Source organism: Quercus lobata, chromosome 2, assembly GCF_001633185.2.
Source record: "Quercus lobata isolate SW786 chromosome 2, ValleyOak3.0 Primary Assembly, whole genome shotgun sequence".
Lineage (NCBI taxonomy): Eukaryota > Viridiplantae > Streptophyta > Magnoliopsida > Fagales > Fagaceae > Quercus > Quercus lobata.
Genome location: NC_044905.1, coordinates 85,740,956 through 85,762,210, shown reverse-complemented (window position 1 = coordinate 85,762,210; position 21,255 = coordinate 85,740,956). Strand labels below are relative to the sequence as shown.

General features: G+C 36.3%; 1 protein-coding gene across 1 annotated transcript; it reads right to left on the bottom strand.

Annotated features, from left to right (window-relative positions):
• Positions 1-17,216: 17,216 nt before the first annotated feature.
• LOC115973162 (glycine-rich protein 23-like) lies at positions 17,217-18,227 on the bottom strand. Its single transcript, XM_031093410.1, has 2 exons — positions 17,552-18,227; positions 17,217-17,425 (listed from the first exon to the last, which is right to left on the bottom strand). The coding sequence occupies exons 1-2, from the start codon at positions 18,225-18,227 to the stop codon at positions 17,217-17,219; spliced, it is 885 nt and encodes a 294-aa protein (XP_030949270.1).
• Positions 18,228-21,255: the final 3,028 nt, after the last annotated feature.

Below are 21,255 nucleotides of genomic sequence, written 5' to 3'. Positions count from 1 at the left end.
TTCAATTTGGGGCCATTTTATGTTTGCAAGGTCATCGCTTATTTGAATGTGGTAATTTCTCTTATTGGTCTGGTGCAGGTAGATTGATGCTGATCTTGTGGTTGCCTAGGTTGAGTTCTTCAGGTTATTGGTTTGTCCTGTGATTGGCATGACTTAGGCTTTTTGTGAATCAAATTCTTTTAACTTACACACTTGGTCTTAGCATTATTATTGTAAAAAATCTGTGAATAAAATTCTTTTAATCTATGTTTTTGGTTTTTGCATTATTATTTGTAAAAATATGAATTGCGGTTCATTACAGGTGTTATAAAATATGTATTGGAAAATATGTATTGTAGGTATATTTCAGGTCTATAAAATTAATTTTTTTTTTTTTTTTTTAAAAAAAGGACCTATACCAGCGCTTTTAAAAGCGCTGGCATAGGTCCTTTTAAATTATACTGATTCAAGACCTATACCAGCGTTTTTGAAAGCGCTGGAATAGGTAAAACCTATGCCAGCGCTTTCAAAAGCGCTGGCATAGGCCTTCCAAAAGCGTTGGTATAGGTTATATTCACATTTTCATAAAGACTGTCCCAGCGCTTTTAAAAACGCCGGAATAGGGTTTGAAAGCGCTAGGACCTATCCCAGCGCTTTTGAAAAGCGCTGGTACAGGTCCGCACGACCCTATCCCCACATTCAAAAAGCGGCGGTCTGAAGCGCCGGGGAAAAAAACGCCGGGATAGGAATTTTGACCCTATCCCAGCGCTTTTTGGGGCTATCCCAGCGCTTTTCAAAACGCTGGGATAGCCCCGTTTTTTTGTAGTGGCACTAGCATTTTTTTTTGGTTTTGGGGGGGGGGGGGTGTGGTTGGGTGTAAAAACCCCCCAAAGGTGGGCATGTAAAAATTTATACCAACTTGCTATAGTAGCCACATATACACTTTTTCATCCGTTTTTTTTAGTTTCCAAACCTGTTGATTACTTGATTTATGGCCACATCAATGTACTGGATGTGACTTTGATTTCATGGTTTTGGAATGATTTAGACATAGACTCATACTTGTTAGTTGTTGATTAGTTCTCTGATAAAAATGATAGACAAAAATAATCTTTAATTTTAGTTTTAGGTTTTTTGTTGACGAGTATGCTGAATATACAAATTTAACTATTTAAGGCACACTAAATAAATGATTTTTAAATTCATTTCAAAAAATAAAGTTTAATTGTATATAAATAATGATAAAGAGTACAAATAATATATATATCTTTTTTTGGGACAAAATTTATTAACACGTGTTATTAGAACATTTATTAACGCTTTATGGTAGATCCTTATGTCAAGATCCATTAATTTTAGTTTTTTTAAGTCAACTTCCAACTTTTCGTTTTTTTAGATTGTGTTTAATACTACATTATTGGAGCTCCAAAATCATTAATGGTGTTTGAGTGGAATATTAGAGAAATGTGTGAAGAGGAAACTCAAATATAATATTTAGTAGTGGATGATATGATGCACATCTTGTGATTTGTTAAAAAGGTAAAAAGATTTATTCGTTGGTTTCAATTAGTTCAACTAGTAGAGTTTTTTGCCCTTAAATAAGGGACTTAGATTCAAATCCTTCCTATACTAAAAATTAATTATTTTAGCTTGATGATAAATAAAAAATCATCATGAAATTGTCCAATTTGGTTGCAATTTATTAGCTATTATTTTAGGTTCTCTGATTAAATTCAACCATTTAGTTGCATTGATCAGTAGTGTACAAAATGTGTTCTCTCCCTCTAAGTCTAAGGACAATTAAATTCAATTATGTGGTTCGTTAGACAATATAATCATATATATTAAAGTTGAAGTATAATCAAAATCCACATCGAATCCAAAATAACATCTAATTGTAGTTTAATTTTGCATTAAATGTCTATAATAGTTTTCTTAATTTTGATGTCAAATGACCCATTTATAATATTAAACATGAAAGTCGAGATGACTATTTCACTCACGACCATCTCATTATTAGTCATCATTATTATTGAATGTTTATGTACGTAAACACAAATTACAACGTAGTTAAATTTAATTAAGAAACCCAATATGTAATAACCAAGAAATTAGATCTAGGGTGTGTTTGTTTGGAGGTAAAATAGGGTGGATAGAAAACTTTAGAGAGAAAATGAGAAGAAAAACTTTTTTGGAGTGTGTTTGATTGGATAGAGAGAAAGGAAAATAAATGATAGGGCCTAGGTGTTTTCTCCTCGGATTCACCAAAAAGTTTTCTTCCCAAAATGGGGAGAAAACTAAAGGTCAGTTTGGTTGGGAGGATGGAAAAGTGGGAAGATAGAAAATGGAGAGAGGATGAAAAAGTGGGAGGATAGAAAAGATTTTAATTTCCCTCATTTGTGTTTGGTTTGGAGGGTGGAAAAGTAGGAGAAATTATAGAGTACTCTGGTGGACTACGTCACTTATCCACCATTTTACTAAAAAACTTCCACGTTTAAAATTGCTAAGTCAGTAATTAATTTTTATTTAAAAAAATTTCTAACTAACAATTTTAAACAAGTGGAAGTTTTTTAGTGGAATGGTGGATCACATTACTTGTCCACCATGTGGATCTTATAATTTCTCGAAAAGTAAAGAGATAGAAAATTTTTTTGTTTAGCTGAAAATAGAGTTTGTATAAATTTACCATTATATCTCTATTAAATAAAACAAAAAGTAACACATTATACTTTTAAAAAATTGTGTATAGATGGACACTTCAATAAAAAAAAAATATAAAAAAAGCATAATAAATTAACCCAAAACTGTTTTCTTAAAAAAAAAAAACAAAAACAAAAACCAACCAAAATTAATGGGAAAATAAACCTATGAGCACTAAAAAAAAAAAAAATAAGAAGAAAGCTGCACGTCTAGAAAATAAAAATCATAAAAAAGAAGAAGAAAAGAAGCCAACACGTCCAGACAAAAGCAAGCAAACCTAAAAAAAAAAAAAAAAAAAAAAAAAAAAAAAAAAAAAGGAAGGATGTGCTTAATCACTTTTGCCAGCTCTCTGGGCAGAAGGTCAGCAATGATAAATCCCGGATTCTCTTCTCAAAAAACACTCCCCTTGCAACCCGAGACAGCATTTGCAACAATTTGGGCTTCTTAGAAACAACCAAGTTTGACAAATACTTGGGCTTTCCTCTTAAATTTTCTGACCGAGGCAGCAAGGATTTTGACTTTATTATTCAAAGAACCCAAGAAAAATTGGCGGGTTGGCAAGCTAATTTGCTCTCTTTGGCTGGTAGGCGCATCCTAATTCAAACTTCTTCCACTGCAATAGCAGATTATGTGATGCAGGGTGCCCTTCTTCCCAGCAGAGTTTGCCAAGAGCTTGATAGGGCTCATCGTAACTTTCTTTGGGCCTCCACTCCCGAAAAAAGGAAAATGCACATGGTGAATTGGGATAAGGTCACTTCCCCTACTGATCATGGAGGTCTTGGCATTCATGCTTCTCGACCTAGAAATCTATCTCTCTTGGCCAAGCTGAACTGGGAAATTACAAATGATGATCATTCTCCTTGGGTAAGAGTCCTAAGAGCAAAATATCTCTCCAACCATGCAATTAATAACCCTTGGTCCTCCAAAGGGGCTTGCTCTCGTACGTGGGCAGCTTGTAAGGCTGCAAAACCTCTTTTGGACAAAGGACTAAGGAAAGTCATTCACACGGGAATTTCTACATCCTTTTGGAGTGATACTTGGTGCTCTTTAGGCCCTGTCAGGTCCATCTTCTTTGGTCCCCTCAATGTTCATGAAGAGGATAAAATGGTTTGTGATTTTATTGACTCTAATGGTTGCTGGAACTGGGAGAGCCTCTCCTTCTCCCCCCCACAATCCTTTATTGATATTATTCAAGCCATCCCCATCAATCTCACCTCCCCTCTCGGTGACACAACTGCATGGTCTCTCTCAAGGGATGGCAATTTCAACTTAGCCTCGGCCTACCTTTTAGCTAAAGGGTTAAATGCTTTGAACCTGTCTACTTTCACCTCTAACTGGATTTGGAAAATGAAAGTCCCTCAGAAAATAATTATTTTCTTGTGGCTTTGTTCCCACAATAGCATCCCTGTCAGAGAAGTCTTGGGTTAAAGGGGTTTAACCTTAGATCAAGCTTGCCCCCTTTGCCATAGTCAAGTTGAGTCAATAAACCATCTCCTTAGAGAATGTCCTTTTGCTGTAAGTTTCTGGAATCAGCTTGGTCTTCCTTCAAAAGTCATTCAGTCTTTTAGTCTTCCTCTTCTTGACTGGCTTCACCTCAATGGTACCTCCACCATTATCTCAAAACGCCATCTTATGCCATGGAAAGTCATTTTCTGTTTTGGAATTTGGTCTCTCTGGTTGAACAGGAACTCTATTGTCCATCAACGGAAGCAAGCAGCCCCCCCTCTTATTAAAGATTGCATTGCAAAAGCTGCGGAATTTTTCTTCCTCACTCAAGGAACTAACTCCAGCAGCCATAAAAGAAACTTGGTCGTCTCTTGGGCCAAACCAAATCCTGGGTGGCATAAGCTTAACACAGATGCCTCTGTCTTGTCTTCTTCAGGCTTTGCGAGTGGAGGCGGCCTTCTTAGAGATTCATGTGGTTCTTGGGTGCAAGGCTTCACTAAAAAAATTGGCACTACTAACTGCCTTTTGGCTGAACTATGGGCCTTAAAGGATGGCCTTTCTATGGCTAGAAATATGTGTGTTGAAAAGCTCATTGTTAATGTGGATGCCATTGAAGTTGTTAATCTATTATCTAACACTAAAGCCACCAATCGGCTAACCCAACCCATTGTGGATACTTGCAGGACCATTCTTCAAGCTTTCTAGGAGGTCCAGCTGCAACATTGCTATAGGGAGACCAACAAAGCCGCTGATTTCCTTGCTAAACTTGGCCATAGTCTGTCTGAACCTTTTGTTTACTATATGACCCCCCCTTTTGGTATTATGGAGGTCTTATCTAATGATGCTAATGCTGTTTTGTATAACCGAGTCACTCGGGTTCTAACTGCTGATTTTATGTAATATATTTTCCTCTTTGTTTACCAAAAAAAAACATAAAAAAAATAAAAAATAAAAAATAAAAGAAAAAGAAGTCAACAAGCTGTAAACTTGGAGTTAAATTTCAAGGGTATTTTTGGAAGTTTATTTTATGAGTTTTTTTTTCTTGGCTTTCTTTCCATTCAGGAGCGAAACTTTCTGATGGGTCCGAAGAGAAAATATCTAGGTTTTATCATTTATTTTCTTTCCTCTCAACTCAATCAAACACAATTCAAAAAATTTTTCTTCTCATTTTTTCTCTAAAGTTTTTATATCCACCCTCTTTTACTTCCAAACAAACACACCCTAAAAGGAGGAAGCTCATAAAATTAGCTTTCAAAAATACCCCACGTTGGATTTCACCTCCAACGTGTTGGCTTTTTTTTTTTTTTCTTTGACTTTTTCTTTCTCTGTTAACGTGTTGGCTCTTTCTTCCTTCGATTTTTTCTTTCTCCGTTAATGTGTTGACTTCTTCTTTCTTTGATTTTTTCTTTCTGTTATCGTGTTAGCTTCTTTCTTATTCCTCCTTTTTTTTTTTTTTTTTTTGTTGGCTTCTTTTCTTTTTTATTTTAGAAAACACTTTTGGGTTAATTTTTATTTATTTATTTACTTTAATGAAGTGTTCATCTATACACATTTTTTTAAAAAAAAGTATTATGTTTTACTTTAATTTTTGTTTTATTTAATACGGACATGATAGTAAATTTATACAAACTTTATTTTTAACTAAACAGAAATTTTTTTTTATCCCCCCACTTTTCCATTTTTCCAACCAAACACAAATGAGAGAAACTAAAAACTTTTATATCCTTCCACTTTTATATCTTCTCTCTATTTTCTATCATCTAACTTTTTCATTCTCCTAACCAAACCGACCTCTAAAGATGAGGATATTGCTTGTGCTAAGTGTCCTTTTACAATTGGCTTTGGCTATAATTAATTTGATGGTTGAATACAAGAGCTGTCTACCCTGTTTTGTTTATGGATTTTAGTTTGTAGAGTCTAGAACTAGAGGACTGCTATCCAACAAAACATGGAATTGACTGATCGCAACTTCGGTTATCATGACAGTGAAAAATTAGTATTGAATAAATTAAAAAGGCAGAATCAATAGAAAATGAAATGTAACAAACATGCATGAATTTGGTGCCCACTTCTCAGAAAACAAGTCTAAAGGATGTCGCTTCCGGAAAAGCCTCCAAAAATAAAAGAGATCAAATTGTACTGTGTCTACATTATCAAATAAACCTCCCTCAGTTAGCCATGAAGAGGATGAGGGGCATTATATAAGTACCGACTTCGAATGTGATAGTGTGCTGTGTGGTGTGCAACAAATCAAAAGATAAATCCACTCAAATTTGAAACGTAACTGGTGTAGTTAATTTGGTGGTTAATCAAGCACCCAACTTTTCAATCAATTCAATGGCCATCATCATTGTTTGGTTTGCTTCCCAATCAATTCAAATGTGGAGAGAAATTTGAGGAATGAAAATAGAAAATGGAAAAGACATTTCATTAATACTCGTGGATGACAGACCAGCCTTGTCCAAGTCCAAGAGAGAGGTTGTGGAGAAATATAGGAATATGAGAATGGTGGATATCAACAAGCTAGCAATAATGATAAATAAATAAATTCAAATTAGGATGAAGCATAGGTGAGATTTCACAGTGAAGTACGTAGTTGAAAGACATGTAGAGCCCAAAGTATTTTGCTTGCCCAAACGTGATTTATAAGGAAACGTGTTGTCATTTGTGTGATGTGTTGTGTGAAATGTGAATGCAAAGAAAAATCTTTTCCTCTATGATCAGGTCAAAGCGAAGTTGTTCATCTGTTGCAAGTTTTAAGTTTTTTGACAGTTCAAAAGTTACCATAGGGAATAAGGAGTTGTCAATTAATTGAATTACAAAGTTCATAGTTTTAACATTTTGTTAATTTAATTTTATTAATTTTAATTTTTTTACTCCCATCCCCTATATGACATGTATGATTAATTGTTGCATGGTATGAAAATAAAATGTTTCAAGTTTAACATAGTTGCCAAGAGTTTTGTAATTCAATTGATATTTTCTGATATTTTCAATTTCCTTCACCCCAATTATTGAATTATAGAAAAAACTTAAATTTTTTTTACATAGTCAGAAGACAATAAATGGGATTTCTAAATCGCTTTAAGGAATTATATAAGATAGCTTCTTATAAAAAGAAATAAAGACTTATCATTTAGAATTAAGAATGGCAGTGGGATCGGACATGAATGAATCATGGGTGCCCTCATCCTCGTCTTCATCTTATCCCTTTTTTGGGGTACGAATTGAACAAGTTGAGTAGGGCATCTAAAACATTTTGAAAATATTTTGTCATCCCCAATAAAATAGTTCCAACACTACTCAATAAGATATGAGAAAAAAGAAGAGAGATGGCCGTAAAGAGTACGAAGATAGAGGTTGCTTTGAGAATGTAAATAGAATATATTTAAAAAGTTTAAGTTATAAATAAAATATACATATATTATATATAAAAAATATTAATTATATATGTAAATAATTTAAATATATATTTACGTATTCCAACTAAGATTTAGCAAGAAAAGACAAGACAAGTAAGATGACTTCGCGTGCTATGCTATCTTCAAAGTTGAGAAAATCCACAAAAAATTAAACAAGGCAGAATGGGTGGGCAAGAAATCTAGAAAAGCTTCAATATTACTTACTAATCTCTCTCTTTTTTTTTTTTTTTTCTTTTTTTTTTGTATAAAATTTGTGGTGTATTTTTGTATTAGAATCTCGTTCCCTCTCCCTTATGTGTATGTTTGTATTTTAAAAAAATAATAATAATTATTGATCAAATTCATTAGACACATCTAGACAAGGCTCTTGGGTCTAGCTAATTAAAAGTCTTTTATTTATTTACTTATTTTAAGGTTGAGTTTGGATTGCAGTTTTTTCTGTGGGTCCTATGCACTATTCACAGGACCCGCAAATACAGAAAAACACAAATGTTAAGTTAAAATTGGGTCCTATAGCACTATTCACATATATAAAAATTAGAGAGATGCTATATCTACAACATTTTTACAATAAATCACAGGTGGTTAGTTATTATTGGTTTAAATTTGAAACTAACACTAAGATTACTTTTTTGCCCTAATAATAACAATCAGTTTCAACCTATCACTTAGGATTTGTTGTAAAAATATTGTAAACATATCATTTTTCTAAAAATTATTTTGCTATAATGTTTTTATTTTTCAATTTTCAGTAATAAGCGGTATCTAAATAGACTCTAAAAAGAAAGTATTTTTAGCTTTATTAAGTCATATAAGAGTACAAAATAGAGAGGAGGTCTGGTGGTAGATTCTCTATCCAACAATGCAATCATGAACTTGGTTTATTAAAGTCGCTTTGAATCAAAGTGTTAAACAATGATTCTCCAATTCTCTTGTTTTTGATAAGTTAATTCTCCAATTCTCATCCACATACTTTTTTTTTCTCAAGGCCATTTTTTTCCGACATATTGTTGCTGCATAAATTACTTATAAGAGATGGAAGTCAAGCCCAAGGAAGATAACAATTCCACCTTATACTTTAATCATTCATGTTAGTCCGTAAATGGGAATACACGTGGCGTCCATTACCTGTGTTAAATACAGAGATATACTGATGAATGTGGAAGATCCAGCCATTATTGCCACGATTAATCGATTATTCTACCGACTGTCCAGAAAAGTTGCATTCCAACAGGGCTTACGAAAAAGCTGAAGAAAATGCCCTACAGTACTGGTGTTATAGAAGGGATTATCTGGGGAAAAATGCAAACACATAAAAAAGAGAAAAAGAAAATGACATTTGAAGCTAATGGTGGTACTGTTGGTAAAGCGCTAGGGCACTAAAGAATGAACAAAAATTATTAATGTTATTTTCACATATTACCTTCATAAATTATTCACAAATTTAGATACTCTCAGACTTAAATTTGAAATTTAATAATTATGAAGTAGAAGTTTTTGAATATTTAATGAAAACAGATTTGTGAAAAGTAGCTTTATGAAAGAAGATACACTAAGCAAAAAAATGAATAGGTCGGGGGCAATGCACATACATGGAATAATAACACCACTTGAGGCGTGGCTGAGTGGTTAGAAACCCTCGAAAGTCGAAACTCGTTATATTTGTGAGTTTGAATGATAACAAACTCCATTATTGCACACACAGGTACTATTTCTTTTTTATAAAGGACAAAAAAAGGAATCGTCTAGACTCATTCTACTGCTACTTTTTAGTTGCTCCAAAACTTGACCTTTGCTTTGTACATCTCTGACCTTTTGTTATTTTATTCTGACCTGGACCTACGGTGGTTTGGAAAGTCCCGGAAGTGTGCCTAAAAAGTGTGTATTTAGTGTTGGGTTTGAAATCTACTTATTTTGTTGAAATTGAAAATTTTTTATTAAAAATATTGTAGATAAAGGTAAAAATTAGTTGAAATAATACAGTAAAACTCATAAATAACACTAAAAAATGCAATGGATTCATGAATAGTATCAAAATAAACTGAATAATAAAATAAGTTGACAAAAATAATATATGTCAAACACACCCTTAGTTATATATATTTCCCAGTCTGCCTAAGAGACGAGGTACGTATGATGTTGAGCATGCGCTATATCGTTTGTTAAAGTAAAACATGTTTTTATAAAAGCTAATCATTTTCCCCCTGACTGAGGTACATATGCTTGACCTTTTCTTGTAGGATTCTATATTATATATATATATATATATATAAAAGTTAGAAATACAGAATAATTGTATTGTATTTCATAAATAAAAGAATATACATCATTGCCTTTATATAGGAGGCATATGTGTGCAGTACAAGTAGAGTGTAATACAAGTACAAGTGTGCTATACAAGTAACCTAATTGGGCCTAAAGCCCATAACATAATACACGTTAACAGCCCCCCTCAAACTCAAGGTGGATGTGAGACCAACTTGAGGTTGTCAACCAAATCACGAGTGCGTCCCTTAGGAAGTGACTTGGTGAAAATATCTGCAAGTTGATCTTTGGAGGAGACGGAGAAAAGCTTAAGAGCACCATGGACAAGATGATAACGGATAAAATGACAATCAATCTCGATGTGTTTAGTCCGTTCATGAAAGACATCATTATGAGCAATATGAATGGCACTCTGGTTGTCACAATAAAGGGGAGTAGCAGAGGAGGTGGACACACCCAAATCCTTAAGGAGCCATCGTAGCCAAAGGAGCTCAGATGTGGTATCAGTAAGAGCACGATATTCTGCTTCAGTACGGGAGCGGGCCACAAAAGTTTGTTTCTTACTTCGCCAAGAAATCAAAGAAGAACCAAGGAGAAAACAGTAACCTGTAGTAGACCTGCGATCAGTAGGATCTCCTGCCCAATCAGCATCAGAGAATGCACGGAGTACAAGAGGAGACTGAGCTGAGTAGAAAAGGCCATGAAAGAGGGTGTCCTTCAAGTATCGAAGAATGCGCAGAACAGCAGTATAGTGAGTTGATCGTGGAGCAGACAGATACTGGCTCACCTGATGAACAGCATAGGAGATGTCTGGACGAGTAACTGTGAGATAAACTAGGCTGCCAATCAATCGTCTGTAAAGAGAGGGATTAGACAATGGTTTCCCCCCTGAGGGAGTCAGATGCGCATTAAGCTTAACTGGAGTGTTAACAGCCTTGCTATCAGTGAGTCCAGCTCGAGACAAGAGTTCAGAAGCATACTTAGCTTGAGTAAGATAAAGTCCATCAATAGAATGAGTGATTTCAAGACCCAAGAAGTAGCTGAGATGTCCAAGATCCTTCATCTCAAATTGCTGACTAAGAAAATCCTTGAGTTCTTGAATGCCACTGAGGTCATCACCAGTTATGATCATATCATCCACATACAGGAGAAGTAAAATAGTGCCTTTGTCAGTGCGACGAAAAAATAAGGCAGAATCATAATGACTGGCCATGTAACCCAAATGAGAGATGGTAGAACTGAATTTGACAAACCAAGCTCGTGGAGCTTGTTTAAGGGCATAAAGTGCACGTCGAAGATAACAAACCTTGTTTGAGTCAACAGAGAGACTAGGAGGAGGTTGCATATAAACTTCTTCATGTAAATCCCCATTAAGGAATGCATTTTTGACATCCATCTGGAAAAGATCCCATTTACGGGCAGCAGCAACAGCTAAGAGGGCACGGAGAGATGAGATATGAGCAACCGGAGCAAAGGTCTCTTCATAATCAATCCCATACTCCTGTGTAAAACCTTTTGCAACAAGACGAGCTTTGTAGCACTCAATGGACCAATCAGAGCGAGTCTTAATCTTGTAGATCCACTTACAACCAACCACAGATTTCCCGGGAGGGAGTGTCACCAAATCCCAAGTATGATTTTTAGATAATGCATCAAGTTCCTCTTTCATTGTAATCTGCCATAAAGGGTCAATGGAAGCCTCACGATAGGTGTGAGGCTCATGTAATGTAGCAAAAGAAGTGTAACAATGATAGTCAAGTAAATGTGTAGGAATAGATCTTACTCGAGTTGAGTGATGAGGTGGAATGTCTTGTGCAAGATCTTCAGGCGGAGCAGGAGCAGGGGACCCAAGCTCAGGGTTGGGGTTGGGTAGCTCGTCTTCAACCTGTTCATTTTCCACCTGTTCATTAAAGGGTGAACTAGGAAAGGGATCAGTGATATCTGGTGGTTGGACAGAGAAGTCTACAAGAGAATCAGGAGCAACTACAGGAGGATCAGGAGCAGCTATAGAAGGAATATGTGCCTCATCTGGAAAAAGATCTAAAACAGAGGAGGAAGATAGGGAGGCACGAAAGTGAGAGAGTTCGACAAAGAGGCGATGTTCCCAAAAGACAACATTGCGAGAAATACGAAGACGATGAGAGACAGGGTCATAACACCAATACCCCTTTTGAGTTTCGCCATAACCAAGAAAACAACAAAGCCTTGACCGAGGCTCAAGTTTGTTATGCTCATGTGGCTGAAGAAGAACGAAACAAGCAGAACCAAAGGAGCGAAGGTGGTGATAGTCTGGACATGACCCAAAAAGGCACTCATATGGAGTTTGATTTTGGATAACCGGACTCGGAATGCGATTAATAGTATGAACAGCATGAAGAGCAGCTTCGCCCCAAAAAGGAGCAGGAACTTTGGCAGAGAGAAGAAGAGCACGAACAGTGTCCAGAATATGACGAAGTTTCCGTTCGGCTCTACCATTTTGCTGAGAGGTACCTGGACAAGTTAGTTGATGAACAGTGACATAGGAATGCAAAACAGTCTGGAAAGCATATTAAGTATATTCAAGAGTATTATCAGATCAAAAAATTTTGATGCGTTTGGAAAACTGAGTTTCAACCATTTTTGCAAAATTAGAATATACTTGCAATAATTCAGAACGATGTTTCATATTAAAAATCCAGCTATAACGAGAGTAATTATCAACAAAGACAACAAAATATCGAGACCCACCAATACTAGAGACAGAAGAAGGGCCCCAAACATCAGAATGAATAAGTTCAAAGATATCAGTGGATATTGATTCACTAGTATTGAAAGGCAAAGCTGGTTGTTTTCCTAATTGGCACGAAACACAATCAAAATTTTTTGTAGACACTAAACCTAACAAACCTCTAGAAGCTAATTGTTGTACCCGAGAGGAAGATGCATGACCAAGTCGAGCATGCCAAAGTGCAAGGGAAGGAATTGAAGAAGCTGTAGCAGCTGCAGCAACAGAAACGGGAGCAACAAGTGGAAGACGAAGGTTGTCCACAGGAAACATACGCCCAACTCTAGGACCAGTCCCAAGCTCCTGTCCCGTCCTCGGATCCTACACAATACACCCAGAATAATCAAAGATAATGCGATAACCCAACTCAGCTAATTGTCCAACAGAAAATAAATTATAAGAAAGGTCAGGAACATTAAAGACTCCAGGAACCGAGAGATTGGAGGTCGCAACGGAACCTGTATTATGACCAGACATTGTGGAACCATTTGCTGTGCGAATATTAAGAGGGTGCGGTGTAGGTTTAAGGTCAGAAAATAAAGACGAGTGAGGTGTCATGTGATTGCAACAAGCAGAATCCATAAGCCAAGAGGTAGGAGACATACCAGATAAAGCTGAGAGAGAAGAGGAAGATGCATTACCAATCGTACGAATGACATTGGCGATGATATTTATAAGGTCATCTCTGGAAATGGTGAAAGTGGATCCAGAAGACTGAGACTTTGCAGAGACGGGAGCCATAGGTTGGACACTCTCAGTGTTAGCAACAGTAGCAGCAGAGATGGAAACAGCTGATTTGTTGCGTTGATAACAAGTCTCAATATTATGGTCAAAACGTTTGCAAAAATTGCAAAAACGTTTGTTGGATTGTCGGCGACGATTGTTGCAAGAGGAAGAAGACTTGTCCTTATTCTTCATTTTGAAGCAAAATATGCAAAAATGGACTGCACAAATGAAATCTACGCGAAAAACTAGGTAAGGAGAACCTGGACAGAAAAAGTCAACCCTGAAAAAGTCAACGGTCAAAGTCAACGGTCAACGGTCGATCAACGGTCAACGGCCAGCAGATGACGTCACAGGATGACATGGCGATGACGTCAGCAGAACAGTGGATGCTGACGCAGTTAGGGCTGACGTGGCATAGGGGATGACGTCAGCAGACCAGGTTCCGGCGCGTGAGAGCACGTGGCAGCGCGTGGAGGCACGTGGACGGCGTGTGCAAGGAAACTGCGGCGCGTGGTGGCGCGTGTAGCACGTGATCAGCGTCGCAGCAGTTTTGGGGGTGCGTGCGGTCTCCGATGGAGGCGAGGCTTCCACGAATGTGTAGATCGGCGCAGGACGATCTCAATGGTACCTTCAAAAATGAAATCGGAGCAATATTCGCAGCGGTGATGCAAAGGGCAGTGGTCAGTGCAGTGTGAAACTCCTTAACGACGGCGGCTGCAGGTCCGGAACCCAAGGATGACGGCTGGATGACGTTGGAGGTTCAACGGCGAGAGGCTGCGGCGGCAGTTGTGATGGCGGAAGCGTTAGTAAAAGAAAGGAAGTCACACTAATGAAGACAAGACTGCTAAGAAAAGGTCAGAGCAGTGGCTCTGATACCAAGTTAGAAATACAGAATAATTGTATTGTATTTCATAAATGAAAGAATATACATCACTGCCTTTATATAGGAGATATATGTGTGCAGTACAAGTAGAGTGTAGTACAAGTACAAGTGTGCTATACAAGTAACCTAATTGGGCCTAAAGCCCATAACATAATACACGTTATATATATATATATATATATATATTTTGGTCAAGAGAATCCAATAACTAATTAAAATAAAATCTATAGTAAAGTAAGGCAATTTTTCAGCTCTTGCTGAGGAGGAAAATAAACTCCATTAAGAGAGAGTAGTCCACACCTCACCTTATCTTTTGTGGAAATTCTATATTGATACAACCATTCTGGAGGTTATCGTTGTGGTTTTCACCTTCAACTTGCAATCAAACTTCAATCCAAACAGGTATGAAGGAGATACTAATTGTCATTTTATTTCTTTCTTTAATGACCATTTAAATCCGAGGACAAGACAATTATATAGTTGGAAAAGTATAACACTAAACCTTGTACCATCTAAGTTGTGGGCTTTAATAAACGGACTATTTACGTGCATACGGTTACAGTGACAATCTGTTGAAGTAGTGCTTGATGCAAAAATGGTGGTTATTTTGATGACTAATTCAGTCGTCAAATTTGGCCACGTACGTGCAGCTTATCCACAATGATCTATATTTTTATTTTTAAAAATTTGAAGATCTAAATTTTCAATTTGAAATCATGAGTAGAGTTTACGTGTTTCCAACTTAAGGACATTGGATGATGGATCTCGTGTAAAGTGTAGAGAACAATACAAGTTCAACGCTTTTCCGTTCAAAGTTCAAACCGTGACACAGCAAGAATTGCTCAGAAAAGCGTCGTCTACTCGAAAAAAAAAAAAAAAAAAAACAGAGGCGGAGAAAGAAGCAAAATAAAAGTAAGATTATGCTTACGACGATTAGAATTGAATGCAAATAGTAATACACTCCAAGATTTCAAAGCAGGACGTCCTTGTAGTCCTATTTCTTGGTTGTGAATGTTACCTAATTGTTTGACTCGCAACGTTCATCACAACAAACGTGGAAAATTCACCTAGAGCCGTGTAATATGACCAAAAAAAGTAACCAAAATAGTTTATGCCACTCAGTAATAATCATTTCTTTCGATTATTTACATGCCGACTTGCATTGCTTGCGTTCAACGCATGACATTGGAAGCCAAGCTCATCGTCATTTGTGCATGGCAGTCTTTAGTGGAGGTAAGATAATGCATCATCGAATTGAAGGAGCAGGGAAGCTCTACTCTTTTAATTAGACCTATTATCGGATGAGTAATGATTATTACACGTTCTCTATTGCAGATTCCATTCACACTCAATTTGAAATCGTGTTTTGAAGATACAACAATTTCAATTAAAATAATTGTGAAATCAAATTAGTTCGGTTATGACTTATGAATTATTTACATGAGATGGAAACTGCTGCTTGTCTGTCAATTCTTAAGTCTAGCATGGCACAGTGTCAAAAGCCCGAACTTTAAAAATTCAGGAAGGTCATTTATAATCTGGGCCCAACTTTGACTAGGCCCAAACAATCCTGGCCTTATTATTTTGCGGATTAATTCTTGCCTAAAAAGACTGTTAAATAACCCAGTTTTGGGCCAAAACTTACCAAGAAACAGATAGGAGCGCAAATAATCTAGACCGGTGTTGAATGGGCCATTGGGCTTCTCATGCAACCTGATTTTATTGCTGGCTTTAAGCTTATGCTTGGGTAGAACTAGAAGATTATCAGTAAACGAGCGGGAAGAAGGTGTTTCCATCGAAGATACCGGTAAATTAGATGATGAGAAGCATCCATAGTTCAATCAGACAAGTAAATGATATGTGTGTACATGTAGGGGATACGAAATAAAACGTTTTGGCCTATTTAAGCACCCAAAAATAAAAATAAAAAGCCTGAAACTCTCCATTATTTGTGTCTTTTACATTGGCAGTTTTCAAAATTCTAAATAGACAGGTTGCTGGAACTGCCCGTAGAAGAAGAATATTGTTTGAAAAGCTCTTAGTCTCTAACACAGATTTTGTGACTATAGTTGCATTATTATAGTTTTTTATTTTTAATTTTCTTTTTTATAGATACTTCGTATGGATTTGAAGAGCATATATAATATAATATAAGAAAAAATATTCTTTCGTACCCGTTTAGAGGTTTACTTCCATTATTTCACATCATTATCCACAATTGAAGAAGAAATGTCATAATTTTAAAACATAAAAGTAGATATTGAAAAAAAAACAAAAAAAAAAAAACACGAATGTAAGAATATAAAAGCTCTATATATAATTTTGTAGTTGCATCATTATTAAAATTTAAAGAAAAAGGAGAAAAAAGAATTAAAAATAATGGCTGTAGTTATCTAGCTATTAAACGATAACGCAGTGTTTCGAGTGAATTTCAGAGACAGGGTAGCAGCAATTCTATGCTTATCATCTTTGAAGTCTTTGCCGTAAATTTACAATAGAATGATGTAGATCATTGCATATATACAAGGATGCAACGTCATATTATCTTATTAACAATAGAATTATAATAGCTAGTTACTCATATATAAAAAAGAAAAAAGAATTATAATAGTTACGGATTAGTATGCAATGAGCAAGCGTCTTCATAAGAATATATTTTTTTGGAGTCATTTTATTTGTGTATACTAAGGACGAACGAGCTTACATATTTTAGTAAACCATTTTTAAAACGTTCTATCAAAAAAAAAAAAAAAAACTATTTTTAAAACGTTGTACAATAAATTGATGATCTTGTTTGAGTTGTGGGATAAAGCTTTTTGTTGTTCATTGGTAGAGCTAATAGACAATAACATATTAAAGAAGTTAAACGATAGGTTAATTTTTAATTACTTAGAACAATATCTATAATTACATAGATATTTATTCTGAAAATAGCACTAACAAGAAGCTGTAGAGAAAACACAAGCAATGCATGTAGTATGTAGAGGTGAATCAAAGGCTTCCACCATTATTGGTTAAATTCAATTCCACTTCAAGGTTTTTTTGCCCCAACCGGTTCCAAAGAGCCATTAACCTTGCTGCCAGTGCCACCACCGCCACCAACTCCTCCTCCACCACCTCCACTAATCTCTTCTCCACCGCCAGTGCCTTCACCAACACCAGCACCTCCTCCTATTCCCTTGCCAATGCCTCCTCCTCCACCACCACCGCCACCACCACCACTGCCACCACCACCTTTGCCTATTCCTCCCCCAAACCCACTACCAGCACCACCACCAAATCCTTTGCCAAACCCTCCTCCAATTCCACCACCACCACCACCTCCTCCTCCTCCTCCTCCACCACCACCACCTCCTTTGCCAATACCTCCTCCAAATCCCCCACCAGAACCACCACCAATCCCCCCACCTTCGCCACCACCTCCACCTGTTCCTCCTTTAATGCCTCCTCCTGTACCACCTCCTCCAGCGATTCCTTTTCCAGTGCCACCCCCAGCACCACCACCTATTCCTCCTTCACTACCTCCACCACCAATTCCTCCCCCAACACCACCTCCTCCAATTCCACCACCAACTTGATGATGATTTCTCTTAGGATGCTTTCCACCAATGCCACCACCACCACCAGCTCCACCCCCACCGCCAAACCCACCACCGCCTCCAATACCGCCACCACCAATTCCGCCGCCACGACCTTTTTCAATACAATCAGGCTTTGCAAAACCAATGCTAGGCCTTCCTGAACCAAAGCCGAAACCATATCCCTTGCCAAAACTAAAAGAATGCCTGAAACTGAATCCTTTTCCTCCGTGACTAAAACCACCCCCAAAACCACCACCACCACCACCATTACCATCTCCGCCTCCTCCACCACCACCACCACCACCAATCCACCCTGGATTATCGAAGAACCTCTCTGGCTTCTTCACTTCTCCTTCTCCACCTTTCTTCTCTAGTTTCCTGTTTTCCACACACTCACAGCTCACCACCAAAGCAACACACAAAACCACCCAAACAAACTTCCTCGCCATTACACTCCCCATCGATACAGTTCACTGCTTGTGAGATGAGATTCTTTGATGGGGCATGACTATATATATAGCAGAGTTGCACCAAGAACTAGTTTATCAGTTATGGATATGTTATCAGTAAAAAAAGTAGTTTAAAATTGAAATATGGTTGGAGCCAACAAGCAAATTGCTTTCCCGCTAGCTTTAGCTTTACAACAGTTATCCAGCTTGATCACATGACCATCTATGTGATTTGCTCGTTGGCATTAATGGCACCGTGATTCACCAATCTCTCTCTCTCTCTCTCTCTCTCTCTCTCTCTCTCATATTGCTTAACCTTTCTTGAGAACCGAAGTGCATTTACTGGTGGGCGCAGAGCACAATAACATGTTCTGCATGCAGAAGTGGAAAAAGGGCATCACGTTGCATGGGGTAAAGGAAAATACCCATGAGTTGGCCAACTGGTGCTCAACAATTATTACAGAGGAACCAAGTGTGCTTATACCGAAAGCGACGTTGTTCCTTGACGAGGCTAATTAGATGGAACGGAGGTGGTTGTACTTGTACATGTGTGTAGTTAAGACGCTGCACTCATGCTCTCTAATTAATTCTTTCACATGCATATATGCGTATGCCCTTCATGAAATATAACACTTGCTCTCTCTGGTCTCTACAAAATTTACAATCCATGCATGTATGAGTTCTGAAATCTCGCTATATTTTCCTAAATTCTCTTTATCCACTAACTTCTGGAAATCTTTTCGGCCTTTTCAACTATCCAAATCATGGTCTTATCTCTTATGTTTTGGATAAGAATTAAACATAAGATATATCGTAAGCCGGATTATATATGCAATATATACTAGTATATCAAAAAGACACAAACCGGATTATGCCCCATACTAGTGTGATGAGATCGGTTACCTTAATTAATTAGGTGGGTGCCACTGCCACCGGGACATGTTTTGGTTAATGAATTTGGAACCTTGAAAAGTTATCAACACTTTAGAGTGTGTTTGGGTATAATTTATAAGTTAATTTTTTTTTTTTTTAATAAAAAGTTAAATAAGTTGTTTCTAAATGGATGCTTATTCTCAAGTAAAAATTGTAATCCATAATTTCAAGAGAAGAACTCCTTATTATTAAGGTCTATATATTATAGTTAATTAATATATGATTTTCAGATAATTCTATAATACTTTACTTATAAATAAAATAATAAAAAAAGATAATTCTATAGTACTTGTATGATTTTCGGTGGTACTGGTGCCTCCAATGATCCTAGCCATTCATTTTATTGTTATAATGTTTACCATTTATTTATGATGGCATATTGGTTATGATAATGGATGGTTAGGAATACGCGGATATGAATCATATGATCCCCAAGGAGATTAGAAGTACAATAGAAAGACCAAAGATCAGTTGTTTTCATTGTTTCAAAAAAAAGACCAGTTGTTTTCATAGGAATTAGGAAATAAAAAGCATTTATCTTAAAAAATTTACATTTGCATTTGTAGCTTCCTCCATGCCATTTTGGTCTCACGGAATGGCCACTTCAAGAAAATGAGGACTTAAAAATTTTATAAGTAATATAAAATCGAAACTTTTGATTTTTTTTATTATTAACAAAAATTTTGCCACAAATTTTAGAGGTGTCACAATTTTCCAAATCATCAATTTATTTATCTATTGTTTATTATATTTTTCACTAAACTCTCTCCGAAAAACCCTATGTGGCTATGCCATCCGCAAGTCTCCCCAAAGACACAGCAAAGAGACAAAACTTTCTCCACAATTTCCTTCTCTCCAACTCTCCCACCCATGACCGAGTTTGTGATATGCTAATCAATAAAACCTTCACAACTGATTGTGACTTGTTTACTCAGCACCCAAACAAATTCTCACATAAAAATTTGAGAATAGCATACAACATGCAAAATCCAGAAAATCGCTAAAAAATCACAAACACACACACACACACTGAGTAAACAAGTCACAAGGTTTTATTGATTACTCATAAATTAGCATATTTTCTTCTCATCACAAGAGCCTTACGAGGTTTCAGTGTTGAAGGTTTGCAATCAGTTTAACTTCGTTCTTAAATTCATGTACAACACTATAAAGAAAAGGGGTTGTTACAATGAAATTTTTTGTTGTAATAAAGTCAAAATTGTTCTAATAAATGCAATAAAATATGAGGTAATAGGTTTATGCAACAATTTTTTTTTTTTTTTTTTTGCAATAAACTCCAGGTATTTTAATGATAATTTTAATCCAAATATATATGTTGCAAAAAACAATATATTGCGACAAATATCTCGTGGTAATAGGCTATTGTTTCACGGTTATTATTGCAATATATTGCAAATAGTTAACAAAAATAATTCAAGCCAAATTATTGCAATTATTTTTTCATTTTAAGTTACTGCAAAAAAATTTCCTAACGAACTAAGATATTAAGGCAAGTATTGCAATAAAAAATTATAAGTTGTTGCAACAAATTATTGTTGATGCAATAATTTACTATTTTTAAGTTATTATTGCAATGACATGTAACTTGTAAATGCGATATTGTGTCTACATCACTATGCTTAGCATTTGAAGCAATAAACTTATTTTTGGTGTTATAATTAAATTACCAAAATTGAAAAAGTATCATACAATGAGTTCTTTCAAATTTGCATTTTTTTTTTTTTTGGAATATAAGAAAGTTGTGTGTGTGTGTGTGTGTGGATATAAGGAAGTTGTGGCTTAGCCTTTGGCCAGATTATTCCACTTTTCTTAAGGATTGATAATGTGGTAAATTGAACCGAAGACCTCTGAACTCTGGGTCATGTCATGTCCCAGGCTAATGAGTAGAGGTGAGCAAAGAATGGGTCGGGTCAAATTTAGAGTCACCCGCAACCTGATCCAATAAAAACTGAACCCGTCAAAAGTTTGATTGACCCGCCTAAATGATTTATGAGGTTTTCGGGTCTTGGGTCGGGTTTGAATTTCTCTCTCTCTCTCTTCTTCTTCCTTCCTTTTTTTTTTTTTTCATTGGGTCTTTTTCTTTTTT